We start from the raw sequence: 13,120 nt of genomic DNA on the forward strand, positions 1-13,120 counted from the left end.
AACTCTGCTGACGTAGGATCTGGCCTCGATCAGTCAACGGTCTGTGGTTGATGAAGGAGCCAGACGCTGTTCGCCGTGGAGGGAGACGGAGTGACGTCTGATGCCTGCTGGTAATTCTTGTGGGTTTGACCGCGCGAGACCATGTGAGTGGCCGGTGACATATCAACTGGGTCACCCGATAAATCGATGCAGAAAGGTGCGCCGCTGTAGTAGATGATAGCACCTTCATGACGTTGCTTTTCGCGAGTTGACCCGCCGGTGCAATTCAAGTCCAATCCCGGCTCGCCGAGATTGTCGCCCTTCGCTGGTCCAACAGGACAATCCGTCTCATCCATTGGAGTGTGCCCGCCGGATGAATCCTGCTGAACGAGCGGTGGTTTGTAGTGAAAGTTGTCGAATGGAGCGTAAAGTCGCGGATCAAATTTAGGCGTATCCTTACTTGAACCGCCAGATTGGAGCTTGTTGCCGGTGGAACGGCTAGTCTTCGGACGCCTGCGTTTCTTCTCCGAACCTGCGATGTCATCGACAAAAGGATTTTTTTGTGAGTTGTAATCAGAGCTGTCTCTACTGAATTTGGTACCTTCGGATCCACATCGCCATCGAATCTTGCGCCCGTCAGGGGACAACTGAAAGTTGGTGCTGATTTCTGAGACGGCAGAGCGAACGAATTCTGGTGTCATGTTCATTATCTGGAGTTGGGGCAAGTTGCAGAGCAGGTTCAGGTACACCCAGCCCTCAGCGTCAGGATGGATGTTGTCCTGATCGGGCAGTAACTCGGGCGACGGCACAAGACCCATATGCCGGATGTAGTTCATAATCTCGGACGAAATTTGAGCACGATCGGGGTCCAAATCACAGGGTCGCCGCTGCTCCGGCAGAGGCGGCACTGGGGGAGACGGCTTGATACCAGAACCGGTGCTGTTACCATTGCCTCCGGTGCCCGTGTGATCCTCATCGGGATTAGAAGCCGACCCATGGCCTCCAAAACGGCTCATGTTTCTCAAGCGCCGGGATTGTTGCTCCAGAGGGAGAATTCTTGCCTCCCGGATAGGCTCGGCTCCAAGAGTGGGTGGTTCAAGGGCTGTTGATAAGCCCGTCGTCTGTGCATCCCCTACAACGCGTGCAAAAGCGAAGCTGTCACCCGGCTCCATAGACTGCTTCTTCGACATGCGGCGAGTACTGACCTTACACGTGAAAAGCTGTTCAAGACGACGAACAACGAGATTCTTCCGCTCCTTGTCTGTCATGATCATGTGTCGCGGGTATAGGCCATCGGGAATGTTTCGCAGATAATCCTCCACCTTTTGCTTCGATGATTTGTTTGAACTCATGATAGGACCGCTAAGACACGTGCTCGCAGACTTGGTACCAGTTGACATGGAGGCGTAGGCGGAGTCGGCTGGCCGGAAGTTGGATGGTGGAGAAGAAGAAGCATGTTTCGGCCGGGTTCCAGATCCCGAGTGTATGTGATCGCGGTTGTGTCGAGATGACTTTTTCCTCCTCAACGATGATGCATCTGGGGGCCTATCGAGATTGGCGGCAAAGTCTCTTAGAATAGCCTCGAGCTCTCTCTTCTTCTTTTCGGGCAGCCCATGGATCCTGATCTCAAAGAGCGTGTCTTTACGAAGGATGTCCGGACCTGTTTGCCTATAGCGCTTCAATTCCTCCTTAAGCTGTTGAATCTCAATCGTTAGGTCGTCAATAACACTGCGATACCTAGTCATCAGCGCTACTGCTATGCGCCGTGCTGAGATTCGGAGAGGCGAGCTGGTATTGATTTTGGGAGTATGGATTCTCCGAATTCGACGAACTAGATTCTGGCTGGAAGAAGGGGGGTCAACTACAGCATCGCATCAGTATCTTCCGAAATAACCCTCAGTCCCAGTACAGGCAGTCCATACTGTCTATGGGATTGTTGCCGATAGTGGCGGTCGGGTTCTGGTTCGAGTGGTCAAACCACTTCTGGGGGTCGCTTTGCCCGGTCCCATGACTGTTGCTGGAAGAGTTGCGGCGAGGACTGGCTCCAAGCGAGGCCTCGCAAGCCAAACAGTAATCAACAGGCTTCTCGGACGAATTGCATCGGTGAAGAGGACGACCGGTTGGCGGCGGTTGGGTCCTAAAGGAGCTACTTCGATTTGAGGGCATTTTTGTCACGTAAGGCATGGGTGAAGTCGAAGAAGTCTCTAATATGCCTTTCGGAACGAAGAGGAGAAAGGTTCTTTCTTCCGCGCCCTCCTTCGTAAACTCGGGCCGCTAAACGATCCGTGCGAGCTGCTCCACAGATCCTCCCCTTTCTACACCACAACCCATGCGCCATCTTTGGGGGTTGAGCCACAATTTGTGCCACCACGCGAGCCGAGCCGCTGCCTGCCAGAGCTGAGACTGCTATGTGTTTTGATCCTTCGGATAACGTACATGATAAGCGAGTCGGAAATACAAGCGAGTCGGAAATTATACTGTACAGCTAAAAGTACAAATATTAGATTTTCTAAAACTAGCTATATAATTAATAAAAACTGAAAAAAAATTACTTTTAGACTTCTTAAGAAAAAAGTCATACAATAATTTTTTTTTAGATTTTTTAAAAAAACTATTAAGCTAATTAATATTAAAAGTTTTTAAAAAAAAAACAGTGCGAATATGCTTTTTCTTAATAACTATTTAAAAATATATATAAAATTTAGAAAAAATTTTATATATAAGGACTTACCTAATAGAGCTAGTCTAAGATTTATAGCTATTTTAGGCTAAGCTTGAATTTTTAAGAATTATTTTAAAATCGCGATTTAAGGTATAAATTCTAATTTCCGACTCGCTTGTATTTCCGACTCGCTTGTATTTCCGACTCGCTTATCATGTACGTTAGTCTCTATCCGGCTCGGATAGGTCCTATCCGTGTGACACTATGAATTGAATGAGCGGCCTGATCTACCTGATCTTGACGGGCCACGCTTTGCGCAGTTGTGTTACGAGTAGGAAGATCAACCAGGATACGAACGGAAAACGTCGGAGCTCGGAATGGAACAAACAGGCCCCGGTGGAAGTGGTGTGTGGTCGAACTGGTCGAACGGGAACGAGTTCGACCACGTTCGACCAAAAGTGAAACCTTAACCTTAAATGGTCGAACAGGTCGAACAAGAGCGCGTTCGACCACGATCGACCAAGTAAATCAGAATAAGTATATATAGTCTCGCTCATTCCCACTTTCCTATGTCTGGATAGCTCTCCAGCTTTCAATACAACTTGATTACTCAAGAATACTTCTTGATATTATCAGACGTGATTTGCCACCCTACGCTCAGTACGTTACGCCCCGTTGCAACTGCCAACATAAACCAAATCAGGTTACGGTTTACTACGTTGGGAACCTTGACCGTCACAGATTCCCTAGCACGTAATAAGCGTCTCTATTAGGCCGTGATAAATTCTCTCTTTAATTAAAAGTAAATTATAATATATTATATTTAAATTCTTATATATAGCTTAATCGAATTAAATATACTTATTGCTATTAATTAATATACTTTTTATTATATATATTAGTATAATTAATTTATCATGAAATTTTATCCTACTACTTAGCCGACCTTTAGATTTAACTAAGACTCAACCGACGCCGCCTTAACCCGCACCCTCTACGTATCACTAATTGGTTTTTAGTATTATATTAGTTGCATTAATTATCTTATTAAAATTTCTTTCTTTTATCTTTAAATAATTCTTAAAAAAATAAGGAAATAAAATATAATAAAAAGGACTTAATTTCTAAAATCCTTATAACTTAAAGTTATATATATCTTTTTTATAGAACCTTAACCTTATTAGAACCCTATTTTTTAGAAATTATTAGCTAATTAAGAAAAAAACCATTAGCTACCCTATAGTCTACTAATATAAAAAAAATCCTCTTATAGAAAAAAACTATTAATAGCTTAACCGACGGTTTTTATAGATAATAGGGCTAGGTAATAAGGGAGGCAGTTTAAGATAATTTATATTAGTATTATGCAATTAACGTACATGATAAGCGAGTGCACCGGACAAGTGAGTGCACCAAAAATCTTAACCTTTAAAATAGGAATCACCAGAAAAACACAACAAGTCACCTAATTAATTAAAATTAATCGCTGCACTCTTCTTCAGATATTTCCACAACTATCTGACATGTTCTTGCATTATGTCCTGTCTTTCCGCATCCTCCACAGCGCCTTTCCCTCGGTCTCGCTGACCCTCCTTGACCACCACTTCTCGACGATTCGCCCTCTACCCGCCCATCTACACTAATCTGATCAATTGCTCCCCTTGCTTCCCCTACTGTCATCACTCCTCCTTTTTGTAATCGGGTCCTTTTTGCCCTCCGGCGTCGACTTAGTAGGTCATTTGCTTGTCGAAGGTCGCGGTTCTCTGCCCTCAATAAGGCATTCTCATGCATCATTGTCTTTGTTCCCTTAGAAAGAGACTTTAATGCCTCCAGAATTGACTCTGGAGAGCTACTTTTATGCCTTCTGATTCGTCTATCGAGGTATTCAGACTGAGATTCGGCCTCAAGGACGGTCTTTGGCGTCTTTGAAACCCATGTGGTAGGGGGGCCGGCCTCCTCCTCAACCGGCGTCGGCGTCCGTAGCTGCACATCAAGCTTCGAAATCACGCTTTCCGCGTCAAGTGGAACAAGCCCGGCCCCTCTAAAAGCCGCCTTGATGTCTTTCTCCGTCATAGTGGCCTGGAATGCGGCGTAAAAGGCGGGAAAGAACTCGGTCTTGGAAACGTGGGTTATCGAGCATCGGATCAGATATTCGATTTCTCGACCATATGCCTTCTTGAGTAGGCTAAAGTACCCGACATCAAGGGGCTGAAGCAGGTGAGACGAATGAGGCGGCATACAGAGTGTAACAATCTTGTTTGCCTGGCAATATTTCTCAAACTCGAGAGAATGGTGACTTTCGTGACCATCGAGGATCAGAAGACGATAGCGACCAACTGATCGCGTCTTTGTGCACCGGTCAAAGTGCTTCAGCCACTCAAGCCCTAGCTCATTATCGGTCCAGCCATTGGGAGACGTTGCAATAACCCAGTCGTCCGGGAGGTTGCTGTCTCGGTACCAGTTGACGAGGTGATATTGGCCCGCACCTATGATGAACGGCGGGATCGCTCGGCCTTCCGCATTGATCGCCTGGATGACAGTAATCCATTCCCTGTTTCCAGGCTGCACTGATTTCGGTTTTTCACGTCTTTCGGAGCCCGTGACGACCATTCCGCTTGCAATGACGCCCATTAGAAAGCCAACCTCATCAAAGTTGTAGATATCGGCAAGGTCGATACCATAATTCGCGATTGTGTTCTCCACGAGCTTGAACCACTTTCGAATCTCGGCTGGATCTTCGCATTTGGCCCTCTGGTAGTCGTATCTACGAAAAAACCGCGTCTTGAGCTCATCGTGTCGCTTGACGAAGTTGGAAGCCCAGCGCTTGCCGACGGGTGGCGCGTCGCGGTCAGCGAGCAGTTGGTTGGCCATTTCTTCCACACCACGTAGTCGCGGGGGAAACCCTCGCGAATCTAGGTCGAGAATGAACTGAACTATGATCTGTTCCTCTAGATCGGATAATTTGCGTGATTTGGGAGTAGTATCGCGCTGAGACTGAATGCCATTGTGCCGACGACGCAAGGCATAATAGTCAACCTGATAGAGTCTTGCAGTAGGTCGCAGCTTTAATTTTGGGTTATTTTGAAGGGCTTGAAGTGCAAGAAGCAATCTAGCTTCTTTATTTGATTGAGGCATGTTTGGTCGTTCAGAATTAATTGATCAAATGGAAGTGATGTAGGTTGAGGGATTTTTGGTGCACTCACTTGTCCGGTGCACTCGCTTATCATGTACGTTATACCACTTATATAATTAAAAAATTAAGGTAAGAATATTAAATATTATAAAATTCTTAATAAAGCAAATATTATTTAATAGTAATAGCTTTAATTTTAGCTAAGTATTATATAAGTAAAAGTAGATATTTTATATAGGGAATTTTTATTTTTGCTATATATTAGGTGGGTATATACGGCGGGTGGGTACTACATGGTATCGAAGCCATGACGCAAAGCCTCAGCGGCGCAGCCCTCATTTAGAGGGCTATCTTTACCAAAGGCGTCAACAAGCCCTTCCTAAACTTCATATTGAACGATCTGCCCGAATTGGGCCAGTGGTTATACGACCTCGTCAAACCTGGGAGCGTCTTGGGTAGATTTCCGGCCACTGACGGTGCGACCAAAACCCCAGATGCCGAGTTCCCAGGCATGGACAATCCGTACAATGAACTCGTCTTACAGCTACCGGAGAACAGAAATGTTGTGGTTTCCCAAGCACAGAGAGTAGCTTTGACCATTGTTGACATTCTGAAGATGGGCAGAGGCAAAATGCCAAACAGGCTCGACGACCTTCAACTAAACGCCAGTCTACGCAGCGACTTTGATGCAAATGCCAACCCTCCATCACCAACGTACATTTCAGCGCTTCACGGCGGGCCGCCGTCTTCACCAAATGAGAAATGGCTCTTCATCAACGGAATTGCAAACAAATTCTTCTGGTTTTAACGGTTGTGCGACAAGATCCGTGATGCCTTCAACAGAGAAGTCACAGGAGTATACAACAGAAGTGACGGCATCCTCTGGAACTTTATCGAGTGTTGCGGTGAACGCAGGGCCGCTGAGCCAAATACTCTTATCGAAAACACGCAGAGTAGCAAGGCTGGTCAGAAGGCCCTCGAGCAAGAGCCTAGGGGTGCTCTATGGCCCGCCGCTGGTAAGGTCCCCGATAAAATCGTTATGATCGCGCACTCTCAGGCTTGCCTGGTCTTGCGCCTAGCGCTACAGACGCTGGTAACAGAGATTCCGAAAGGCTCCCCTCAGAGACGAATCATTAAGGAAAGGCTAAGAATATTCACCTTTGGGAACCCAAGTGTCGACTGGAAGGTGAAAAATGGGACAGAACACCCTTTGAGCAAATACGTCAACACTACAGAGCATTTTGCGAACGAGGCCGACTTTGTGGCCATGCTAGGCGTTGTGATGCACCGCGACGACTAGGACTAGGGTTATGACCCAAACTTGGTTTTCTATAACAAGGCGGGAAAGGCGCATCTATTCGGTATATATTATTCTCTCGGGGTTAATGCTTATTACGGTGGGGAGAATTCATAGCTATTGAAAGCCGTGAATGGAATAGAGATAGCTTGAGCGATATAGCCTGGTATGTCATCTGCGAATGCGGCTCACTCCCACGGCTTTACACTTTTACCCTCGTCGTAGCTGCCACCAGCGGGTCTCCACATCTGCCAGAAGGTCATGGGTTGCAACTCCTCGTCAATCTTCCTCCACGCCTCGCCAGGGGCCGTCTTTGTCGGTTGCAGTCGGTTAACGTTGACAATAGTGAACCCGTGCTTCTTGTAGACAGGTACACCATACTCGGTGGCATCCAGCCACATCTCAACGCCCATCTCGTCAGCTTTCTGCTTACCCCAGTCCATTATCAAGTCTGCCACGCCCTGACGTCGGAAGTCTGGGTGTGTATAGATGATATTGAGGTCTTGCACCATCAGCAAACTTTCCAAATTACTAAGTAGCGGCCAATTTGAAGCTCGACGACAGAGAGGATCGAAAGGAATATTTGGGCTTTGACTTACAAAGTTGCGGTCTTGCCCCCATCTTGCGTCTTGGTGCGTCGAACTGCTCCAAACACTTGCTAACATATTCCCGCGTCTCTCCTTCCGGGTACCAATAGGCTTCAGAATAGCCATCGTGCTTTTCGAAAGGGTTGGTTGGACAGATCTTCCATAGACAAGCGCCAACAATCTTGCCGTTGTCATCAATGACCTTCCCCAGTAACTCGTTGGATCCGAATTGTGCCAGTCTAGCTGGCGAGCTATGCATTCCTTAATTGACTCTGCTCGGGCAGTAGGGCCGTCGCCATGAACTGGACAGAAGAGGCGGAAGAAACTTTGAAAGGGATTCTCATATGCGGCCCATTGGCACTCGATGACTTCTTCAAAGTCAGTGGCGGTGTCCACCTCGAGCAACTTGAAAGGCATGATGCTGATCTTGTGGGTTGAGACATAGGAGCTTGTTGATGCGCAGAATCGCATACGAAGATGGGTTCATTTTGAGTCCAGACAGGGCCAAAGTCAATGCATGCCGAGACTCCGAAAGATCGACTGATTACCTCTCAAGCCTCAAAAGTTTCTACCATTTTTCTCACGGTGCTGGTTCCACAAATGGATCGAGAGGATGGTGCGCCACGCCTGACGGGAATTACCCCCATGAAGTTTCTCCTGCGTCCAAGCACACGGCAGGACGGTGGTTGTGCCTTTTGAACGGAGTATAACCAACGGGAACTGTGTTCTCTGACATCTAACCTTGAACTAAGGTGAGTGAATTCCTGAGCCAAACTTGAGGGCCGGGGTTTAGGACCAATCATGAAGGTTACATGGTGCGCGGGCCCTCCCGGATAGTTCTCCGCGGACCGATTGATCGACAGCCGCAAAGGCACGCACGGGGCAATTTGGTGATATCATATCTCATATCTCACATCCTGGTCGAATGGAGTGTCAATGCACATGTCAGAAGGATATGAGCCCTTGAAATGTGGCTCTTATCACTGTGCCTGAACTCAGTCTTGGTGAAGCTTGCCTGTTTTCGGCCAAGCTTACAGATTGGTGGCGAAGTATCTTCTCCGCACACTTTCTATGCCAAGATACCTTAATTCGAACTGGAAGCTTAGACATCCATCAACATTACACCCTTATGAACTGGTCCTGAGTAATCAAGTCACGGGCAGGTTTTTCAATTCATCACGATGCATCATGGAACCACTCAGCTACGTCCTTTCCAGGGGGCTGTTCCAGACCTCGGCCGGGTGCCGAAGGTGTTCCGTCGTCGGCGGACCGTGCTCCTGTTTCGTGTTTTGGGCTGGGGAGGAGCAGTGATTGAATCTAGCCAAGTCTCGTTTGCACCCACAAGGCTCAGCCCAGACACTAACGACAAACTGTGCCAAGCCAAGTAAGTGAAGGCGATCCTGGCAATCTCAACTGCTATCTAGGTCAACAATGCCGCCCTGCCCTCTTCCCGCGCCGCTTCCAAGAAGCGGCTCTGGGATTTTTCACACAATCAACGTTCCCCAACCTCGGGTGTTGAGGCCCTTGACTTTCTTCCTCACCTTTCCTGCGGGCAGCTATTGTTTCTATTTGTTCTCCCCCAACCGTCGTGCTTTTCCTCAATCGTCATGGTTCCCCTCCATCCTTTTCACTCGATTCTTCCGTTACTCCCACCATTGTAACCGTAACAACCGCTGCTTCGCCTGACATGAATCCTACACAAAAGGTTATCACCGACACCAACAAGTCTCCGCTAGTCCAGGTCTTAACCTTGATGTTCCTCGTCATCGCTCTTCTCGCATGCTCTGTCCGCACGGGAACCAAGATCCGCATGATCAAAACCCTGAGGGCCGATGATATCCTCACCATTGTTGCAAGTGTAAGTAGATTGTTGAAGCAATACTGCGGGAGTAGAAGGTGTTATGTTGTTGAAAGGTCTAAGTTACATATGTCTCAGAGGAGCACAGCTCCTCACATAGTATCCACATCCCAGCCACCAGCTGATCGGACCATCTTAGTCATACGGTCTCAACATAGATAGACCTGTCAACGCGATTCACCTAGCGAAACATCCAACCGCTGTGTGCTCACGCCCGTACCCGCAGGTCCTTGCAATCGGCCAGTCCATCGCTGTGTTCGCGGGATGTGATAATGGACTGGGGCGGCATTTCAACACACATTGAACTCCCGCGAAATCGACACATTCTTCAAGGTAGATGCGTTGACCGCAACCCGCAGAATCATGGACAGAAGGACTGATCGAGTATTCCGATTGTAGAGCCAATACGCGGCCAACATCATGTTCATCACCTCCCTTTTCTGTTGCAAGCTATCAGGCATCGTCGGTCTCCGGATTATGAGCCGGGAAGGCCAGAAATGGATCATTTTTGGCTGTGAGGCTGTCGTCGGCGGGTGGGGATTCTCTGCGCTCGTTGTCAACCTCTTCCAGTGCCGACTACCTACGCCGTGGAGGTACGCTGACGACACAGACTGCATCGACCGAACTGCTTTCTGGACTTACTATTCCATCACGAATATTGCCTCGGACATTGCTATTGTTGTCATCATGTGTGAAAGCGTTCTGAAAATCCAAACATCATGGTCCAAGAAGGCTTTGGTGATGGGTGTTTTTGGCAGCCGTATCCTGTACGTTTCAATCACGCAATTGCGATTAATCTATCTAGAATTTGTGCAATAGAAAAACGCTAACAAAGACGGAAAAGTGTTATGCCCGCAATTGCGGTTCAAATCTATTTTTCCAACAAGGCCTTTGGTGCCACCGATTTCACTTTCTCGATCTGGAAAGCCGCTATCGCTTTACAGCTAGTCCAGTGTCTCTCCATCCTCACCGTTTGCATTCCCAGCTTCAAGCCCTTTCTCGACAGCGTGGAATCCGGCCAGATCCGTATGGATGACCTTCGGCGACAGGGCAAGACTAGCACCAACGGCTACCCGAGTGGGAGGCCGGGGTACAGTGGAAACAAGTCAAGCCGGAGCCCCCCTCTAGGCACTGGGTCACGGCCGTTCAGGTTGATCGAGGAGCCTGTCACGATTGAACCACAGCATAGCCAAGTATTCGAGTTGGCTGACTTCTCTAAGTCAAACTCACGAGGGGCTGTAAAAACGACGACGGAGCAGCAGGGTGCTGCTTCGGAGGGGCAAAGCCGCCGCACGAGCCACTCAAGTCAGTCAATCCTCATCCTCCAGACATGACAAGTGGAAGTGCGGAGCATGCACGAAAGAGCCCTTGGGGAAGATTGAAGAGAATTTCTCTTTCCCCGCTAAAGGAGGCACAGCGCTTTGGATCTCACGCACAGGGAAACATTGTAGACCAGCGTCGTGAATGGAAATCGATCAAGGGGTCGGACAGCTTGAATCCTCAATCTTGACAAGAGCGAAATCATCCGGGAAGCTGAGGGCGTGAAGAGGCATCAAGATGATGCACCACTCTGCAGGGGGCCAAAGCGAGGATCCAACATGTTGATGAGCCATGGCAGAGGTAATTCAATTCATAGGGGAACAGGTTTTGTACATGTTTGCCGCATGCTAGCCACAGGAGTAGTTCGGGATGGCAGCCATTTAAGAGAATGCTTGTATACATAGTAGCACGGACATGACAGGGGCTGGGTGAAAACGGAGGTGGTGCCAACTTGGCAACGTGACTGGATAGGAAAGGGCGGATTGGGTATTAGATCGGACAAGGGGGCGCTTTGACCTGGAATGGAGCATGAAGGATGTCAACTTTCCATGTGGCGTCTTCCCAAAGCGCCTCATAATGCCGTATGACGTCGCCGCTCAATTGCTTGATGATCTCTCCGGTGCCCGAGGCAACCGTCTCCTTGAGTCAGGGTGGGAAGTAGTGCTCCTTCCGATGAAGCCGAATTGCGCAGCTCTATAGGCCAAGTTGAGTGTCTAAGAAACCACCTTGAAAGTTTCTGTAGAGATCCTTGTGCTGGATAGCCGAGAGACGTAAAAAAAGCAATTGTAGTCTGGCTGTCAGCAAATATGAACCCTGGACGTTGTAGCACTGACCCTCTTCACCTGCTACATACATCAAGGCGCCGTCCTCGGTAGACTAATGCAGTGTCAAGGCCCCTGGACAGGTTTACGGTCGCATATTACCACATGGGTGACAAAACCCTTTTGGGAAGCCTCAACCATGTTAAAATACTTAGTAATTTTGTGGACCCTTGCAAGACTACAGTACTGCACACTATCCGGAAGGTATCTCTCCATTTGGATGGCATCTCCACTAGGGAATATGTCGTGATAATTCCTGGTGACGCGTCACAATTTTTTCACTCACTCACTCACTCACTCACACATACACACCAGCATCAATACCCAGCCCATCGCCACCTCGTAGCAGTCATGGGCTATCCCCATCCATTCCCCAAGTAAGCTCGGGTCTATCCATCATGAGATTGTGTGACTGACCTTGTCTTGCACGTAGATATGCCCGATCACGTCCTATCGCAGATATGTCCCGATGTTCCGAAGACCGTGGCCCCTAAATCGTACCAACGGAGCCACGATTTCATCCGCGATAGCTACCCAGGGTCCAGTCTTTGTCCATCTTGCGGCAGACGTTGGCCCACGAGCATCCCCATCCTCGACAGCTCGCCAGTCCCGTTTCGAGACGTTGAGACAGCCTCCACCTCCTCCGCTATACAGTCTATCGACCTAACAGCCTCTGATCGTTCCACGCCCTCACAGACGATCTTCACCGGCTCTGGAGACGGCCCTGGCCGTATCCTCGCAGCATCGCGGCCCTCAGCCGTGTATCGAGATGCCAAACTTACCCAGAGTCGGATCGCGAGGGGCATGAGGGCGAGCTCGTCGCAACTCAGTGAGGCTGTGGCTAAACAGAGCCAAAACAAGAGCAGACGGAAGATCTCGATGCGTCTCACTGTCTTCCTTGCGAGGCCTGACCCATGGGAAATACTAGACGAAGACGAGGAGCCCCAGTGGTCTTTGGCTAGAGAGCTGCTGAAGGTCGCTTTGCGCCCCTTCGTCGATGAGGAACCATCTTTACCTGTCCACTTCTGGTTCGACAGCATCTTCTTCCCTCAGTTCAAGGACAAGCCTGCCCTCTCTTCTGTTCTTCAATTCGACAAGAGACTCGTTCAGAACGCCCATATTAAAGAGGGTATCACGGAGCTGAGCGACCTCGACTGGGAGAGACAGACAGTCGCAGAGCTTTTCGGCGAGGACTGCCCTTTTCGTTTCAGTAAAACAGAGGGCAGATATCTCCTTTTCCTTGTTTTCTATGAGCCATTGCCTCCTCGACCACAAGTCCCGGCCCCTCGTCATATCAAGACGGCGAGGTCAGCCGTAAAGCCGTTCAAAAAGGAGAAGGGAATCAAGAAAAAGAGTTAGTCAAGACCGAGGTGAAGGTACAGCCAGCCTTATTAATCGGGAGCGAGTTCAACTCGCCCTCCTTGAGCCCCTCTCTGAGCCCAGTTCTACCTCCTTCGAGAGCT

At 48.7% G+C, this 13,120-nt stretch overlaps 6 protein-coding genes across 6 annotated transcripts; 3 read left to right on the forward strand and 3 right to left on the reverse strand.

The window, feature by feature from the left end:
• Positions 1-29: 29 nt before the first annotated feature.
• MRS44_013232 (uncharacterized protein) lies at positions 30-2,145 on the reverse strand (the record flags this gene model as incomplete). Its single annotated transcript, XM_065616718.1, has 2 exons — positions 30-1,840; positions 1,902-2,145. The coding sequence occupies 2 exons, from the start codon at positions 2,143-2,145 to the stop codon at positions 30-32; spliced, it is 2,055 nt and encodes a 684-aa protein (XP_065472790.1).
• Positions 2,146-4,120: 1,975 nt separating this feature from the next.
• Positions 4,121-5,776, reverse strand: MRS44_013233 (uncharacterized protein; the record flags this gene model as incomplete). The annotated part of the gene is made up of 2 exons (XM_065616719.1): positions 4,121-4,155; positions 4,495-5,776. The coding sequence occupies 2 exons, from the start codon at positions 5,774-5,776 to the stop codon at positions 4,121-4,123; spliced, it is 1,317 nt and encodes a 438-aa protein (XP_065472791.1).
• A 629-nt stretch (positions 5,777-6,405) lies between these two features.
• On the forward strand, positions 6,406-7,074 carry MRS44_013234 (uncharacterized protein; the record flags this gene model as incomplete). Its single annotated transcript, XM_065616720.1, has 2 exons — positions 6,406-6,488; positions 6,618-7,074. 2 exons carry the CDS (start codon positions 6,406-6,408, stop codon positions 7,072-7,074), a joined length of 540 nt encoding a protein of 179 aa, XP_065472792.1.
• A 185-nt stretch (positions 7,075-7,259) lies between these two features.
• MRS44_013235 (uncharacterized protein) lies at positions 7,260-8,075 on the reverse strand (the record flags this gene model as incomplete). The annotated part of the gene is made up of 3 exons (XM_065616721.1): positions 7,260-7,546; positions 7,671-7,909; positions 8,020-8,075. The coding sequence occupies 3 exons, from the start codon at positions 8,073-8,075 to the stop codon at positions 7,260-7,262; spliced, it is 582 nt and encodes a 193-aa protein (XP_065472793.1).
• A 1,270-nt stretch (positions 8,076-9,345) lies between these two features.
• Positions 9,346-10,850, forward strand: MRS44_013236 (uncharacterized protein; the record flags this gene model as incomplete). Its single annotated transcript, XM_065616722.1, has 3 exons — positions 9,346-9,516; positions 9,916-10,283; positions 10,352-10,850. The coding sequence occupies 3 exons, from the start codon at positions 9,346-9,348 to the stop codon at positions 10,848-10,850; spliced, it is 1,038 nt and encodes a 345-aa protein (XP_065472794.1).
• Positions 10,851-12,092: 1,242 nt separating this feature from the next.
• MRS44_013237 (uncharacterized protein) lies at positions 12,093-13,016 on the forward strand (the record flags this gene model as incomplete). Its single annotated transcript, XM_065616723.1, has 1 exon — positions 12,093-13,016. The coding sequence occupies one exon, from the start codon at positions 12,093-12,095 to the stop codon at positions 13,014-13,016; it is 924 nt and encodes a 307-aa protein (XP_065472795.1).
• Between the last annotated feature and the right edge of the window lie 104 nt (positions 13,017-13,120).

This window comes from Fusarium solani (assembly GCF_023522795.1).
Source record: "Fusarium solani strain SB1 chromosome Unknown bctg00000009, whole genome shotgun sequence".
Taxonomy (NCBI): Eukaryota; Fungi; Ascomycota; class Sordariomycetes; order Hypocreales; family Nectriaceae; genus Fusarium; species Fusarium solani.